A 15,356-nucleotide genomic window follows, 5' to 3' on the forward strand; every position below is an offset into this window, starting at 1 on the left:
ACCCGCTTCGTTCAAGTTCAATGGAAGAATATACAGACCCATCAATTTATTTATTATAAGGATTTTTAGTGATACAAAAGCGTCCAATTGGTCGGATAATTATACGCTAATAAAATTGGACTGTGTAATAGAAGGGATATACTGTTCTCGTCCACTTGGGCCGAAATTTGCAGCCAGTTATTAAGCCAATCTTGCATACTTTCTCGTGGCATATTTGCTGGATTAACTCCTCGGAATGATAGTGCCTGGAAAATGAGATTGTTTCAATTAAAACTAGATTACGATCAATTCTATTTTGCTGAAGAATAGGATAACATATTCGTCGAATTTTGCTCAAAGCAAATCCTGTCGACACATTTAGGTATTTTGAAATTCAGCTGAGAAAAATTCGAATCTTCTACAGAAAAAGCTTTCGATTTAGTAAGCTTAGAAAGTAACAAAGAAAAACTGTAAGTTTTGAACAATTTTTTTCAGCCCTGGATGTTGTGACCCCTCCATAAGTGTAAATATTCATGTACTATGTAATGTGTGACCATTTTAGAGTCTTTAATGTTCTTTTCTAATCGCCTTTTTAGTAACTAAATTTTAAGGGAGTTATTTTCAGAAAAGTGAATGAAGGTAGTGTTTTAATTATTAGATTTTATAGTCACCCAACGTATTGCCTCGTTCGGCAGTTTGCTAGGACCTCCTTCTCTCTTTATGGAGTTATCCATTGCCTGTATTAATATACTTCTTTCACGTAGCCTCTGCCTTCTGCGGGGTATCCACTTACTCATCCCGTGAATAGCCAGCAATTCTTTCTAGAAAAATGGAGCCAGTTATTACCCAAGTTTCGAGTCTCACTATTTTTTTTCATTGTATTATTGTTATTAACCCAATTGGACTTTATATGTACAATTAACTCAAAACTAATTAAAAGATTGTCCTTCCAATTTCCTCAGTAATTGAAGCAAGAATTAATTCAAGTAATTTAATAAATTCTATTAAAATATTATGAATAAATAATTAAACTCATTCCTTAAGATAAAGCATCAACAAAATTAATTGGCATGTGAAATTCATGCGTCTAAGAGGGTGTTTTGACACATTGAAAAAATTAGAACGCTAAATGAAAAAGAAGTATTCTGGTTACCCAACATCTTGTAATCAGTTTAACAGAAAACTGATTCAGAATGAATAATTTCTATGATATTTTAATAGCAGCTAAATAATCCTGGGTTTGAAACTGCAAGTTTGATTAATACCCAATAATGGTTCAACAGAAATTTTGTGTGGAGTAGTAACTAAAAATTCTTAAATAAAATTCACTGTCCCAATGTTGAATTCCAATTGGGTTAACTTAGGATTCACACAGAAAATCAATATCGATCGTACCGTGTGTTTTCTTGTTAATGAATCCAAGGAGTACGGAGGACTAGAAAACAACTGAATGCATGAAATAATTTCTGACGGTGTAGGATGTGTTCCACTACCAAGACAAGCCACAATGCCGCTCCATTTGATTTTAAGCGAAGAGTTTTGAATTGTGTCTAATTTACTTTGTAAACATCTGAGCAAAGGTTTGTTATGCTTCAATCGTTTTTTATGATTGCTCAACATAAAATTGAAGCGTTGTTCCAAGGACCAGAAGTGCGAAGTCAACAATAATCGTGGAAATAAATAAGCCATTGGAAAAATGATATAATTTGTGAACGGAATAGCAGAGACTAAGAAAAGTGGTGATATTTGAATTAAATCACTGGGAAATGTGTGCCACAATTGTAATTCCTCGTGTGTTAAACATTTCAAACCCCCTTTTCTATGTAGTTTTCTTACGGAAAGATACTTTTTTAAATCCAAAAAAAAATCTTTGGATCCAATGCTAAATACTCTGTATACATGCATCGGTTTTGGAAAATTTTTTTCCAACGTTGTTTGATAATTTTTTATGTAATTCATATACCGTGACATCCAATATTTTCGAAAACCCATTGATTGTTTTGGTTCAACACTTTTTCCATCTTTATACGCATAACCTCTATCGATCAAATATTTGTAACAATTTCGCCAATTGTTGCACCTCTGGCGTAGTACTAATGTTTGCACTGGGATACGCAAATTATACATTTTCACGATTAAGAATAAAATTCTGCTTGTTTTATTAATATTTCATTGGTCCCTCGTCACACACATCTTCCTATTTTTATTTAAATACAAAAATATAAATACTTCTAAGAATAATACTCGAATATCAGTGAGAACATACGAAAAACGGTTTACAATTCCATTATTTTTATTTATGTGCGACATGCACCTCCGCGAACTTGGCTGTCTGCTACTGATTCGGATTTGTGGACTTCTTTTCAAAGTTAATTAAACCGTCTGATTGCCGGACTATTTTGTCGGATCAAAATCCACATTTGACGGAAATTAGTTAATTATAGAAAATTAATAATAAAAATGAGAATTTGGTGGGTTTTTCAATTTTGAGATATACCTATATCAAAGACCGATCATTCGATTGGTTGTCATATGGTAAAAGCGATTTCTTGCACTCACGCGCAATTAAGATGATGAATCAGTCGGTAATCACACCTCGAATTTTTGAAATTGAAACTCTTCGACATCGTTCGTCCGATTAAAATAATAAAAATGTCATCGTACGCAGCACGATCGCAAAAATCCGATGACATTTTTATTTTTTCGATCAGATGAACGATGTGGAAAAATTTCCTTTTCAAAATTTGCAGCTTTTAAATTTTGTGTATTCACTGACGATCAAATAGAATTTCACGGCTCTTATATTCCCTACCACTACATATATACGTTGGCTTATTACCGGTTGAGCATTTATCATTATTGTGCAGTTTCATATATATATGTTTTATATACCAGTTTTTGTTGCGGCAGCGTGGGCAGGCAGGAGATCGTAAAGCGGCAAAGCGGTATAAAATATATTCGGGAACAGAAAGAATAAAATGAAAATAGTATTAGTAAACAATTTATACGTATGAAAAGCACTCTGTGAACTCGAACGATCGGAATTGTAAGTGTGCTATTGTATTGAATGTTTTCAATAAAAATATAACAGTGTGACGAAAATATAAGAGGAATTCATTATCACAATTTACACTACTATAAGAGTAGTGAATACATACAATGAACCCTTCGGAACCAACGCCGACTGAAACTTTGAGGTTAAACGTTAATCACCTTTTTCTATTTAATATTGCTCAACACCCTGTAGTCCACATTGTCGTATGGATTTAAAGTTTTCACCGCGTATGAAATTCACGAATTTAATTTTACAACACATAAATAACACCTCACGTGTTTAGATACTGTCGCACTCATCTGCAATGGAAGAATTGAACAGATCAATGTGATGTTTCACCGACCATAAATATATAATCCTTTCTTCACGTATTTATACAAAAAATGATGCGAAGTATCAATAAGTTTCTTTTTCGTGAGAAATAAATTTACACCAAGTAAGACCATAATGAATGACGATTTCCTACAATCAAACAGTTAAAGAATTTTATTTTTATTGTATTCAGAAGAAGCGAGGTTCATAAAATCGTGGTTTTAGTTAACATAAGATTGAAATAGCAAAAAAAAATTGCAAGACTTCTAAAATTTTAGTTAAACTGTTATTGTGCCTTTCCCTAATGAGAACTAAATATTTTTAATTGATGTTCCTATTCAGAATACACTTTGAATTTAAATTTCTGGTTGTTTTCATTGAATAAATCAGTGTAGTTTGAACAAGAACTTTTTCAATACTTATGTTAACCCTTTCTTGGACTACTGTTATAAGCCATGCACATTGCTTTTCAATGCAAAATTTTTTGTGCATTAGAATCAAAGAAAAATGGTAGCAACAAAAATTTACATTTGCAATGTCTGTTAACTGGTTTTATAGTTCAAAAATGAAAGACGTCATCGATGTCCTTGCTCTGCAACGAGAGAAACGCAGTTCATTACAGAAGAGTATAACTATAGATTACACTGCAACCAACGATCTATTCACCGTTTCACGATTCATTTTTGAGTGTGGTATGTCCTATTAATTTACTTGATTCCTAACTCTTGAATCAGCTTTCAAATTCCAATACTTTTTTGTATAAAAAGAAAATTCTAATTTTCAAATATTTCTTTTTTGTGATATTCAAGGATTGAAGCTCGATGCCCATCCTCTGACGATTTCTACAGCAACAACATTGTATCATCGGTTTCTCAAAGAAGCTACGGCTCAAGGATATGACTGCTATGTAAGTAATTATTATCTAGAAAATTTTATGTAAAATAAATTCATTAAATAACATTTCTTCACAGACGATCAATGTTTTACTAAGCATTTGATACATTTTTGCTTGCTTATTATATTAAACTATTTGTTTATCTTCGGCAGTGATTTGCAATTAAAATTCTAGCAAATACAGTTATCTGTCTTTCAATGTGTATCATTGATTAAAAGTGAAAAAAATGTTTGCTACTCATACACTTATTAATTTTCAAAATTGGGATGTCTGCTGAAGATTCAGTTGTTTGATTCACCCAATGTTTAGAGCAAAACATTGGAGTAAAGCTTTGTACTATATGTGGAAAAAGATATATTTGTATTCCAATAATGCAAAGTTTGATGATGTTGAAGAGTCGATTCGTTCACTTTTGTACAATAAAAATATTTTTCAATACAGCTTATAGCTGCCACTTGCCTCTACCTAGCAGGGAAAGTGAAGGATGATGTTTTGAAAATTCGCGACGTTATGAATGTGGCTACAAATACCCTTCAGCGAGGCTCCCAACCTCTTGAACTGGGAGATCAGTATTGGAGTATTCGTGATGGGATTGTTCAAGCAGAGCTTCTCATTATGAGGATGCTGAAGTTCCAAGTAACACCGATTCATCCACACAAGGTGCACGAACAAAAACATTTGAACATCGTTTTTTTCTCATAATTTTGAATCTTTCCAGCTATAGGTTGTCACATTTTTTTCCAAATATGTTGTGTACAAATATTTTCTTCGTACAATTGAAAGGTCAGATTTTTCGTGGAAAATGTATTCGTGCAAATGCTAAGAACTGTAATAACAAGAAACTGTTTTATTATAACGAAAAAATTTGGTTTGCGAATCTATAACAACAAAATTGCATTGCACAGATTTATTGGATTCCTTAAAATCCCTTCATATTCGAGTGATTTGTAGTATCAAACGTGAGGCTATTCCTTTGACTCGTATAATTGTTACTATTTAATACACGCTTTCTAGACCAACATAACCGATTGATAATGCAGAGTCGATGTTCATCGTTTTTTATTCAAAAAATCGTAGATTAAACTAACTGCAAACTTTCAATTTTTCGAATTGAAAGTCAAATATATACGAAATAAAATACGCCAGAATAATTATCTCGAAAATAATTTTTTTTTTATCGTTTCAGTATATTCTACATTACTTGCGATCGTTGCACGCTTGGTTTGGAGATGAAGAGTGGAACAAATATCCCGTTACAAAAACTAGTATGGCATTGTTACAAGATTTTCATCATTCCCCAGCGGTTCTTGATTATCCACCAAATTTGGTTGCCATAGCCTGCATTAATTTAGCTTTGCAAATATACGGCGTTGTTGTACCTTTGATGGACGAGTGTGATCAGCAACCGTGGTTCAATGTGAGATTCAGTGACTTAAATAGTTTTTTAGAAATTTGCCAATACGATTGATTGTTTTTATTCATTGACGACATCAAAGTTTCTTCTGGAATGGAATACCATTTAAGATTATCAACCGACGAATTAGAAGAAAGAGAAATTCGTGACGTCAATCAAGTCTTATCGGATTTTCCTATTGCAGGTATTTTGCCAAGATCTCACCCGGGACAAATTATGGGAAATAATGGAAAAAGTCATGGCGGCCTATGATGAAGAATTGGAAACGAGAGACAATTGAATACATTCTGCTTCTCTGTTGAGGGAGCGTTGATACATTCGATAATTTATAATAAAACCCATGGGGTTAGGCAGTTGTTTAAATGTGACGTACTCCGATGAATGAACTTTTTGTGATACGAATACTTGAAGTGTATGTAATATCAGTAAACACTTTTAATTGGAATACCAATATTCGATTTTTTTCTTTCAATTTTTCTTTTAACAAGTCTAAAATTCATGAGTACATTCGGACACACTTTTTGGGATTAATAGATATGCAGTTTAGTAGCTTTCCTCAAAATTGATGTTCAACATCACCAAATCGTGACCGTGTTTGCGTGTGTGTGGGGCGATGCAGTGAGTGAGAGTTTTTCAGCGTGTGCGCTGGGAACCATGGTTTTTACGGAAAAGTAGAGTCAGCGCAAGCATTTTGACGCGCATGTCTGTGTGTGGGGAAAGCGGGGGTACGCGTGAGGGGCGCACGGAGTCGTGTAATGCGAATTTTCCAGGAATGAATTTTGCTGCTTGAATGTATCGAGAGCGAATTTTCTCAAGCATTTTTTGGCGTATACCCTTGAGTTTTGCAATGATAAAAGAAATCACTTTTTTAAGGTTTTAGGAAGATTTTTAGACTATCGAAAAGGCTAGAAATAATGTTATCGTCTTTTTGGGGAAAGCGTTAAATTGTGTAAGAATTAGGTCCTCAATTTTTTGTGTCCGAACAGAGTCAACTGGACCAGCACTGATTGTTTTCGCGTTAAATACCCGCCCCCAACGTTTCATCGTCATTCGTCATTTCACCATTTTTATGCAAAAGCAACGTTTTTGTTGGACGATTTTTTATGTGCCCTTTTTATCGTTCAGAATTGATGAAAATAATACATAAAATTTTTTTTTATTCTGAAAATGTAATTTTCATAAGAAAAATCTCCGGTCATTCACTTCCAAAATATAAAAAATTCACAGAGCACCGTTTTCGTATTACAATAAACACTTTTTGCAGGAAATTTTTGACGGGATCTTTACTGTCTGAATAAAAACATCGAAATATATCGAAAAAAAATTGATTTTAAGTGAATTCTTCAAAACGAGTGGGCAACCCGGTCGATACAAGCGACGAGATTTTCACAAAGCTATACCTCGCCTGCCTAGCGATCGATGCACCAGTCGGCGAATGGCCACATGCACACGGGTCACCCATTCGAGTGGTGGCTCCTCCCGAAGCGACTTTTGGAAAGATCCTCGCAATGGAACATCATCAACGCCCTTATCGCTGTTGGTAAACAAGGAGTGGATGCGAAATCCTCATCGTTGCCCATATTCAGCTCGTTTCTTCCGTTTTTTCAAATGAAAATGATTCAACCAACCGACAATTGATTTTACAAGTATTTTTAACATTTTTCGTAATCATAGATGCAAAAAATGTGACTGCCGAGTTCCATGTGACGCAGACTCACAGGGTCCCCATTAATTGCAATGAAATTGTGGAAATTCTCTGCCTCAAATTTAGGGCTCCGCACAGACCGCTGTTTATGAGCTCGAATTTTCTAAATTTATCGTCCAAGCACTAAACTCCAGTTACATTTCAAAATTAAATTAAACATTGTTCCCTAACGTATAAAAGTCAACAAATTTAATGTTTAAGGAGCCAGTGATAAACCAAAATTGGTCAATCAAATAGCTGCATAATTTACAAATCAAAAGTTCGAAATGAAAAAAATGTCGTTCTGTTTCAACTTGATTGTCGTGATAACAGAAATTAGTCAAAAAAAAAATAAAAAAAAAAATGGAAAAATGCAAATTTGAGAGTATTTGAGAGTGGCTTGAGTTTGAAATTCGTGACAATAATAATTAGCATCGAGTCGCAGTCCCGGCTACTCGTTTCATATTTTGTTTTAATTTTCACGGATTCGACTCCTTCGTCGGGACCGCACTTGACATTCCAACAGAATTTAATGCGATTCGATTCATTCCGTGATAATCGTGACAATAATGCACAAATGCAAGATTTCTTGGGGCATCTGCACGCACATTTGCATGATAAAAATTGAAAAATAAAGCGTTAAATGCGCAAAGGTCTTTCTGAAAGAGAATTCGCGAAAGAAGATTTGCGTAATAAAAGAAGAAAAATCAAAAGTTTAATATGAAGATGTTTCTGAGAAATCCGTCAACGTCACCGCGGAGTCTGGTTGAATATCGTTGACGTTAAAATCCACATTGAGCATCGAAGGCTCAATGGTCTCTATTTTTTTTCTTATGTGTCGGATCAAGCATCGTATACAAAGGGTACGTGCATGTGTGAATCCGTTTGCTATGGCATCGAGTACAAACAAGGGCAAGCACAGCCGTAGCCGCAGAAGCCGTCGACCAATACACAGAGTTTAATATCCTAGCTTGACGGGGCGCTCGCAGTGTATTGGTGACTCGGATAACAGATAGATATATTGGCGCCTGCCGGTAAGCTCGTGAGAAGACTCGCTGCCTGGATATACTCCCTTTATATGCTCACAATCCGCTGCTCCTTTCCTTCCAAAACTCCACATTTTATCAGCCCTGCTGCTTCCACCGGTTTTTCAGTTTTCGCTAATTCTGAGTTGAATGTGAGAACTTAATAAAAAAAATGATAAAATGATTGGAAAAATGACAGCTTATTGAAAATATTATTCAAACTTATTCCTGACAAATTCGTTTTTCTATCCACTTATTTATTTTTGAAAAATTAAAAATTACGAATGAAAAACGATGAATTATTTAGCAATTTGGACTCATTCGTTGGCGAAAGAAGATAATAAAAAATGACGAGAAATTGATAAAAAAAATTAAATTAAAGCGTTAAAAATTGACGAGGCGTTTGAAGGAATTGAAAGTTTTACGCAATTTTCGCTGATAAACGCATTGGGATTAATATAAATTTGACATTAATGTTATAAATTGGCATAAAATTAAAAGAAATTTTTATAAAAAAATCGGAAAACTTGAACCACGAAATGTCCCTTCATTCGAGCTGCAACCACGATGATGTCATGACAGTTTTGACAGTGACACCTGAAATACTCTCATTCGAAGTCGAGTTGAAAAAAAACTCGAAATATTCTATATTTACACAAATTCGGTAGGACAGAACGAGAAACCTCATTTTATTACGATGTCCAACTCAGCCCCGAGGATTTTGTCGTACTCGGCGCAGGGAGGATTCGTCCTCGACGAGCGTTTCGCATAAAGGGCTTCTACCCTCGGAACACAGCTATATAAAGCGTAAACCTCACCCTATAGGAGAGCTCTCCCTTGCGTTTCTCCTCGGCTATCGACGTGAGTTTTAATAAAACTACCCCTACCACATCGGTTAAGCACCACGGAGGCAGAAAAGTATATCATGCATCGGTGATCAAGACGAAATGAGTGAAAAAATGTTGAAAGTAAAAGTTTCCTACAGCGGAATACCTACTTAAGAAATAACAAATAATTGTTCGGAGAGAAAAGTTGAAAAAATTTAACTCCGTGTCACTGCGAACTGGTCACTTCCTCTGGATGGAAATAAAAAGTCAGCCGGACACGATTAGCGGCTAATAATGCATGAGCACACGAGTGGGAAACCGAGTGGTTTCCCATGGGGACGATTTATGTTCGTACGTAAGATAAAATGGTGTTGAACAAACTCTTACTGAGTTGCCTTCTGGCTGGAGCCAAGTTCTGTGCCGGAGTGGACACAGAAATGTTCGTTCTTCTGTAAAACGCTGCAGAACAATTGCTAATTTGAATTTCTTTCTCAGTTTTCTTTATCCCGAGTTTATTTTAATTGCGCGCTTTTCTCGTAGCTCGAACAAAAGTGAAAGAATTCATTGTCTCTTCCGGAGCTAGGACTAATATTATTCGTCGTTGATAGTGGACACTTCTCTTTGCTACTGCATTCGTGATATTTTCCAGCAGCCACACGCGCGGACCGTTGTTCGTATTCATTATTACAAAAGCCGGCAAAAGAATGACATTTTTTTTCGTCTGGCATTCCATAACCGTTAAAAAAGCTTGGTGAATTTTTCTCGAATTTCTGTTGTATATCGTAACTTGGATTTTTGACAAAAGCGATCAAATATTTGGATGTTTTTTCGAAAACCTGAAAAATTGAAAATGTCAGAGGCAGAAATTCATTTGAACAGAATTCTTGTGAGTGCTCGTCGAAATTGAGGTCACGTTCGTTTTTATCAGCGAACATTGTCGTTTCTCGCTGAGGGTCTTGCTCTCGAGTAGTATTGCCTTTACTTTGGGCCGACGTGCTATGCTCATGCGCCAAATTTCATGTTTTCATTGCACCGTAACATTTTTTTATTATGTGGAGAAAATGAAGTTTTATGAAAAACGTATTCTGCATCAACTCAAGAAGACTCGGGCTATTTTTATTGCATTTTTTCTCTCAAAAATGTGTATATCGCTGTTATTAAAAAAATACTTTGTACGTACTCGAGGAAAGAATGCAATTTCGATCTTCTCATATACAAAAGAGTTGATCCTGCATATAACTGGAAGAGAAAATTGCGATTTTTTTTTCAGAAACAAACTATTTTTCAAGTACGTTTTATTCTCATACAGGAATCGAGTTTTCACTTCCATCATAATTTCTCGAGATGCACCATTTTTAATACAACATTTTGTTTTTTAATCTCTCCGCATCAAAGGTCAGAACTTAGAAATATCAAGTCACTTGCCCACTTTTTTTTTATTTGTGCAAAAATAACAAATTTTCTTGTGTCCGAGCAGAGCGCCTCGAATTCAACAGTTTTTCTAGAGCACAATTTCCGTCAAGTCTGCTGCGTAGCTCGAGTATCAGCAGTCAGGAATCTGGCGAATTTCGTTGAAAAAATGCTGCGCTTCCATGGACGACGTTATCGCAAGAGCGTTTATAAATTATTTTTGGTATCAATTATTTCGTGACCGCATTTCGAGGGGAGAAAACTTATAAATATTGGCAAAATTATTTCGGCTTTGATTGTCATTATTTGACTACTTTCGTATCCACCGTCCCGTTGAATCGATTATTATCAGATCAGTTTCCAAATCCACCGACAAAGATCCGCAGGAAACAGTGGAACAACGACGGTGAAAGGAAGAAAATTTCGATCCCAAGTTCGCTCGATAACAATGTCAAATTCGTTATTAAAATGGGAATGAAAATGATAAGGAATGAAGGGAAAATGGGAAAGAAAATGGCAGATGCCAGTGCATATGAAAACTTTTGTTTCGTCGTCGAAAGTTCCGACCCGACCTCCGTCCTGTCATATATACGTCACAGTTTTACGACGCGGGTGCTACCGCCCACCTGAAACTCATGAGATCTAGGGGCGTGTTGGTGTCTCTTAGGAGTGGTAGAATAGAGCATTCAACAAACACGAGTGAACAATGAGAACCTGCCCGAGAAGCGTTTACGCCTGAATAACTTTTAAACAAGAACATAAACTTCAACTTAATTATACAAACTTTGCACAAAACATAAGTTCGATCAATTTTTCGTTCGGGTTTCAAGGTAAATGTGCGTCAAGTTACATTTGTAATTGGGAATAAATGCCCACGACAGCTGGACTTTCAGAGCCATCGTTTAACAATTCTTTATAGCAAATTCTCCACTTCTCGTTCGACTTTTCATTGCGCGCTCAATTCAGAACGAATCATTGAGGATCGTAACGAATTTTCATTCGTCGATGCTCGTCTAAAAAGTGTCAAACTGCAAATATTGCGTCGCGGGGACAATTATCGTGAGCCAGGACATTGAAAGAAACTTTGCAGCCTCTCGAGGCTTCTTCAATGATGCTCATGGTAAATGGTGTGCCGAAGGCGTCGCGGAAGTGATTGCGAGCTTCGAGGACAATTCGTTGCCAGGCTGATATTTTTGCTTAGCGCAGGAAGAATTCAGTTGAAAATTTCATCCAATTTGATTGCAGCGTAAAAAAAGTGCTGTCAGTAGTATTGCGAAGGCGGAGCAGCTCTGAATAACTCGAATGTCTGGATTTCGCGTATTTGATACGAATATTCAACGTTCACGCGGCAACTTGTCCATCTTTATGAGACGCGAGGAATTCGGGAAAGATCAACACGCCCCCGAAAGTTCATTCCTTCCTCTACATATGAAGGCGCATTTGAAAAAAAGCTCGGAAAAAATGTCGAATTCGCAAAATTCTCCGTGACAGTTCTTTTCACGTATGCACAGGGTCCAGCAGCGCGTTGTAATGTTCAGCGTCTTATTGCTCGAAGAAATGCGGAATGCGCGCGTAACAGGCTGACATCGGGAAGGAAAAAACGGGCACCGTCAGCCTCCAAATCGAGCCGGGATATTGTCTGAGCAGCCGGTGCCATGCAACAGCTGTCCCTTGTCTCAGTCCTTTCACCCTATATCTTGCTCAGCCTATCATAAAATAGAAGCTTGAAATAATTGTTCAACCCCTCATGTGACTTTTAGTTACCCAGTGAGAGGGTCGACATCGTTCGGAGCACGTTTCAATCCGATTATCCGAAACGATTACGAAATCCGACACTATCGAACCAAGAAAACGGCGGAGTGTTGCAAATCTTTGAGCGAAGCAACTTCTGCGGCTGTTTTTCAAAGCCACTGTCCGGGTTTGACACCGTCGTGCCAACGAACGTTTCTATATCCGATCGTGAAAGTTGCGATGTTTACCAAAAACGACGGAATTTTAGCCAAGATCGGATGAAGAAAAAAAATGTGGAATCAAAACGTCATGGAGAAAATGGAAATGCTTAAAAGTTGGCCAATTGCGTGAAAAATTGTTTTTTGTTTATTTTTATTTGAAAAAAATTGGGGTAAAGTGGCAAAAAACGAGAATTTGACGGTTTCGAGGGCGTTGATGAACCTTCTTCTGCGCTGTTGAGTTCGAAAGATCGTTAAACGCTGCATTTATGATGTCACGAGATCCTCGGATAAAAATGTCTCTTCATCGACGTCTTCCTACACCGCTATACCACAAATGTGGGAGGTTTTAAGGCACAGAAGTCACGTGCCCGAAGCGTTAACACGGAATAAATTGATACTAATACCGCTACCCTAATGCACGATGGGCGATCCGTTCCGGGGCGGAGAATATATTAACGCAGCGTTAGGATTAGTGGCACGTCTACACGGAACGGTAAAAATAATCTAAATGCTTTGCAGCGAAAGTCGTTGCCACTGAGGCGCACATAAGCTGGAAAATATTATTCGTGTAATTGAGTCATCTTGGGAAATAATAATCATTCGCGGCGGGGCCAAAAACGTTTTATTTTTAATGTTTACTAAACGAGTGAAAACGACCGACTTTTCGATTCAATTTGCAACCGCAGAGGACGAGAAAAACAGGAAAAAATCTTTTACCATGAAAACGTTCACAATGCAGAACGATTTGGAATAAAAAATCTGGGAATGTTGCATTGCGAACATTCTGAAGAAACAGGAGGAATTTGAATCGATGGCCACTGGTCATAAAGTACACTGAGAAAAAAAATTTGTTGCTTCAATAGCAATTGATGCTATTGAAAGAATTTTCTTCATTTAACTGTAATGCTTTCGAAGAAAATGACGATCATATATCTCATTGGCACCTCGTAATCCCACGTTTCGTTGTTCCAATGCCTTTTTTCTTAGTGACAGAAAACATTCTTTGGAAACTCATTCTGGTGTTCAGCTTACCGACTCGAAAACTCGAATAAACTTGATGACTTATTAACTCGATGTGCTCAATGGGATATCAGCATTTTAAATTGAAAACTACTCGCAGGGGTAGTAACAGTTTGAAAAATGGAGTAGGGAAAAACAGGGGTTCGGTCAGAAGGGCAGGTCTAGGGACTGAGGGATTAGGAGAAAAAGGCGGCAATGATACCTGACTCTGCAGTTAAGTCCTCACGTGCGAGCGATCAAAAATCGACGCTCGTACGGCCACTGCGCGAAGTTTAATTTAATTCATATCGAAACATTGGATTAGCTTCTCTTGCAAGTTTCGTCGTTCATCAGGACGGGCGAACAGCCGAGCTCTCCTGGAGTCCTTTAGAAGTGAAAATTTTCTACAGCATTCGTTCGTCCGGCAGGACGCGGAAGCTTTTGATCGTTCAGAAAACACGAGGAAAATGAGCGCGGGTTTATTTGTACCAAACACGAACAATCCAGGAAAATTTTACTTCTGGAATCAGCACTCATTTTTGGCGCACTCGTGGCGACTCAGTTGACAGCCACATGCAAGAACGTCAATTGTGACTTGCGAGCGATCGAGGTTTGTCAACTTTCAGGCGTCGTTCAGCGGAGGGTTGCCCATTCAAGGGTAGTTTTTGAAATCATTTTTACGAGACGCGAAAAAGTTCCTTTTGGTACCAAAAATTTGTTTGGTTTCCAATTTTCGCCTGAGAAATGTTTGGATTTTCAGTATTTTCGTGTTGAAGATTTGTCTTTTTATCGGTTTCTTTGACGGCTCGGAACACAGCCGCGAGGATAACGAATTTGAAAAGCGAAGAATTCGTCGATAAAGTTTCTCCCCGTAGGTATTGCCGCGAGTATTTTGGAACGAATCGTGTCACTCGGATGACGATGGCTGATCGGCATGAAACATAAGAGAGAATGTATTTATCTCTTTCCCCTTTGCGAAAGATCAAGGGAAAACGTTTGTTTCGCGTCAAGGGTGAAGCTAGTCGTCGAGGGCGTTACAGAATCCTGAAACGCAAAAGTTTCGCGACTTCACACGGAGCTAGCGGACGGATAGCTTTAATGTATATATGCGAGAGCGTTTGAAGATCATGAAGTAAGCAATGGGCAATAAACTATCTCCCCCGATGAATTGACGAGTACGAAAGGTCCTTTTTCTCGTAGGGTGCGATCCGTGAATCACTGGGCATATACTCAAATATCTTTTGTTGAACTAGTCTAGACCAAACGGTCTAACGGTACACAGAAAAATTTATATAAACAGAAAGGCACGTGACGGAGCTTATCGTGACTTTCAATTGGGAGGAGGCGGCGCGGATGATCACGTGTCCAACTAAAACCACACAGACGAAAGACCAAAAGTGAAAAGCTCCTCTTCATAAAATACATATGAATCTTTTATATCTGATTCAGTAGCTTCGCAGGCTTTTCGGCATACATAAAAATGGCTCATTGATACACTGATATCGATAATTAAGTCATTTTATGCTATCAATGCGATTGCCTGCGATTTCCAGTGGACCGAGCTCCATCGTTCTCCACCGATGACCGAGTTCCATCGAAAACAACGTTCGAAGTAACTTTTCGTGCAGCGAGACATTTTTTTCTCCATGGATACGTGTATTTTAGTTTGCTGCTCGGTAGATTTGAAAAAAATGATTGCGCTCTCAAAAGATTTGATTCCGATTCAATAATTCAGAGTACTGTTACGATGATTCGTTTCAGTGTCAGCTCGCCCAATCGAGCGTCTTATCGAACGAAAGCCTTT

At 37.3% G+C, this 15,356-nt stretch overlaps 2 protein-coding genes across 4 annotated transcripts; one reads left to right on the forward strand and one right to left on the reverse strand.

Annotated features, from left to right (window-relative positions):
- Window positions 1-31: 31 nt before the first annotated feature.
- LOC122409542 (LETM1 domain-containing protein 1) lies at window positions 32-2,239 on the reverse strand. The gene is made up of 3 exons (XM_043417188.1): window positions 1,375-2,239; window positions 651-800; window positions 32-245 (listed from the first exon to the last, which is right to left on the reverse strand). The coding sequence occupies exons 1-3, from the start codon at window positions 2,104-2,106 to the stop codon at window positions 66-68; spliced, it is 1,062 nt and encodes a 353-aa protein (XP_043273123.1). The 5' UTR covers window positions 2,107-2,239; the 3' UTR covers window positions 32-65.
- Window positions 2,240-2,870: 631 nt separating this feature from the next.
- Window positions 2,871-6,106, forward strand: CcnQ (cyclin-Q). Of its 3 annotated transcripts, none has more exons than XM_043417194.1 (6): window positions 2,871-3,025; window positions 3,905-4,038; window positions 4,156-4,253; window positions 4,683-4,901; window positions 5,428-5,658; window positions 5,840-6,106. In XM_043417194.1, the coding sequence occupies exons 2-6, from the start codon at window positions 3,912-3,914 to the stop codon at window positions 5,933-5,935; spliced, it is 771 nt and encodes a 256-aa protein (XP_043273129.1). In that variant the 5' UTR covers window positions 2,871-3,025; window positions 3,905-3,911; the 3' UTR covers window positions 5,936-6,106. The 3 variants fall into 3 exon arrangements, with proteins under 3 accessions (XP_043273129.1, XP_043273130.1, XP_043273128.1); XM_043417195.1 differs by having other exon boundaries at window positions 2,877-3,025; window positions 3,896-4,038; XM_043417193.1 differs by lacking the exon at window positions 2,871-3,025 and adding an exon at window positions 3,032-3,176.
- Window positions 6,107-15,356: the final 9,250 nt, after the last annotated feature.

Source organism: Venturia canescens, chromosome 4, assembly GCF_019457755.1.
Source record: "Venturia canescens isolate UGA chromosome 4, ASM1945775v1, whole genome shotgun sequence".
Taxonomy (NCBI): domain Eukaryota; kingdom Metazoa; phylum Arthropoda; class Insecta; order Hymenoptera; family Ichneumonidae; genus Venturia; species Venturia canescens.

Bases quoted from the DNA above. Each gene is read 5' to 3' on its own strand.
- LOC122409542 (XM_043417188.1), bottom strand. From the start codon at position 2,106: ATGTATAATTTGCGTATCCCAGTGCAAACATTAGTACTACGCCAGAGG. The intron at 801-1,374 runs GTACGATCGATA...CCATTTTTCTAG, and splicing joins CATTAACAAGAAAACACACG to AAAGAATTGCTGGCTATTCA. The intron at 246-650 runs GTGACTATAAAA...CTCATTTTCCAG, and splicing joins CGAACGAGGCAATACGTTGG to GCACTATCATTCCGAGGAGT.
- CcnQ (XM_043417193.1), top strand. From the start codon at position 3,139: ATGAACCCTTCGGAACCAACGCCGACTGAAACTTTGAG. The intron at 3,177-3,904 runs GTTAAACGTTAA...CTGGTTTTATAG, and splicing joins ACGCCGACTGAAACTTTGAG to TTCAAAAATGAAAGACGTCA. The intron at 5,659-5,839 runs GTGAGATTCAGT...TTCCTATTGCAG, and splicing joins ATCAGCAACCGTGGTTCAAT to GTATTTTGCCAAGATCTCAC.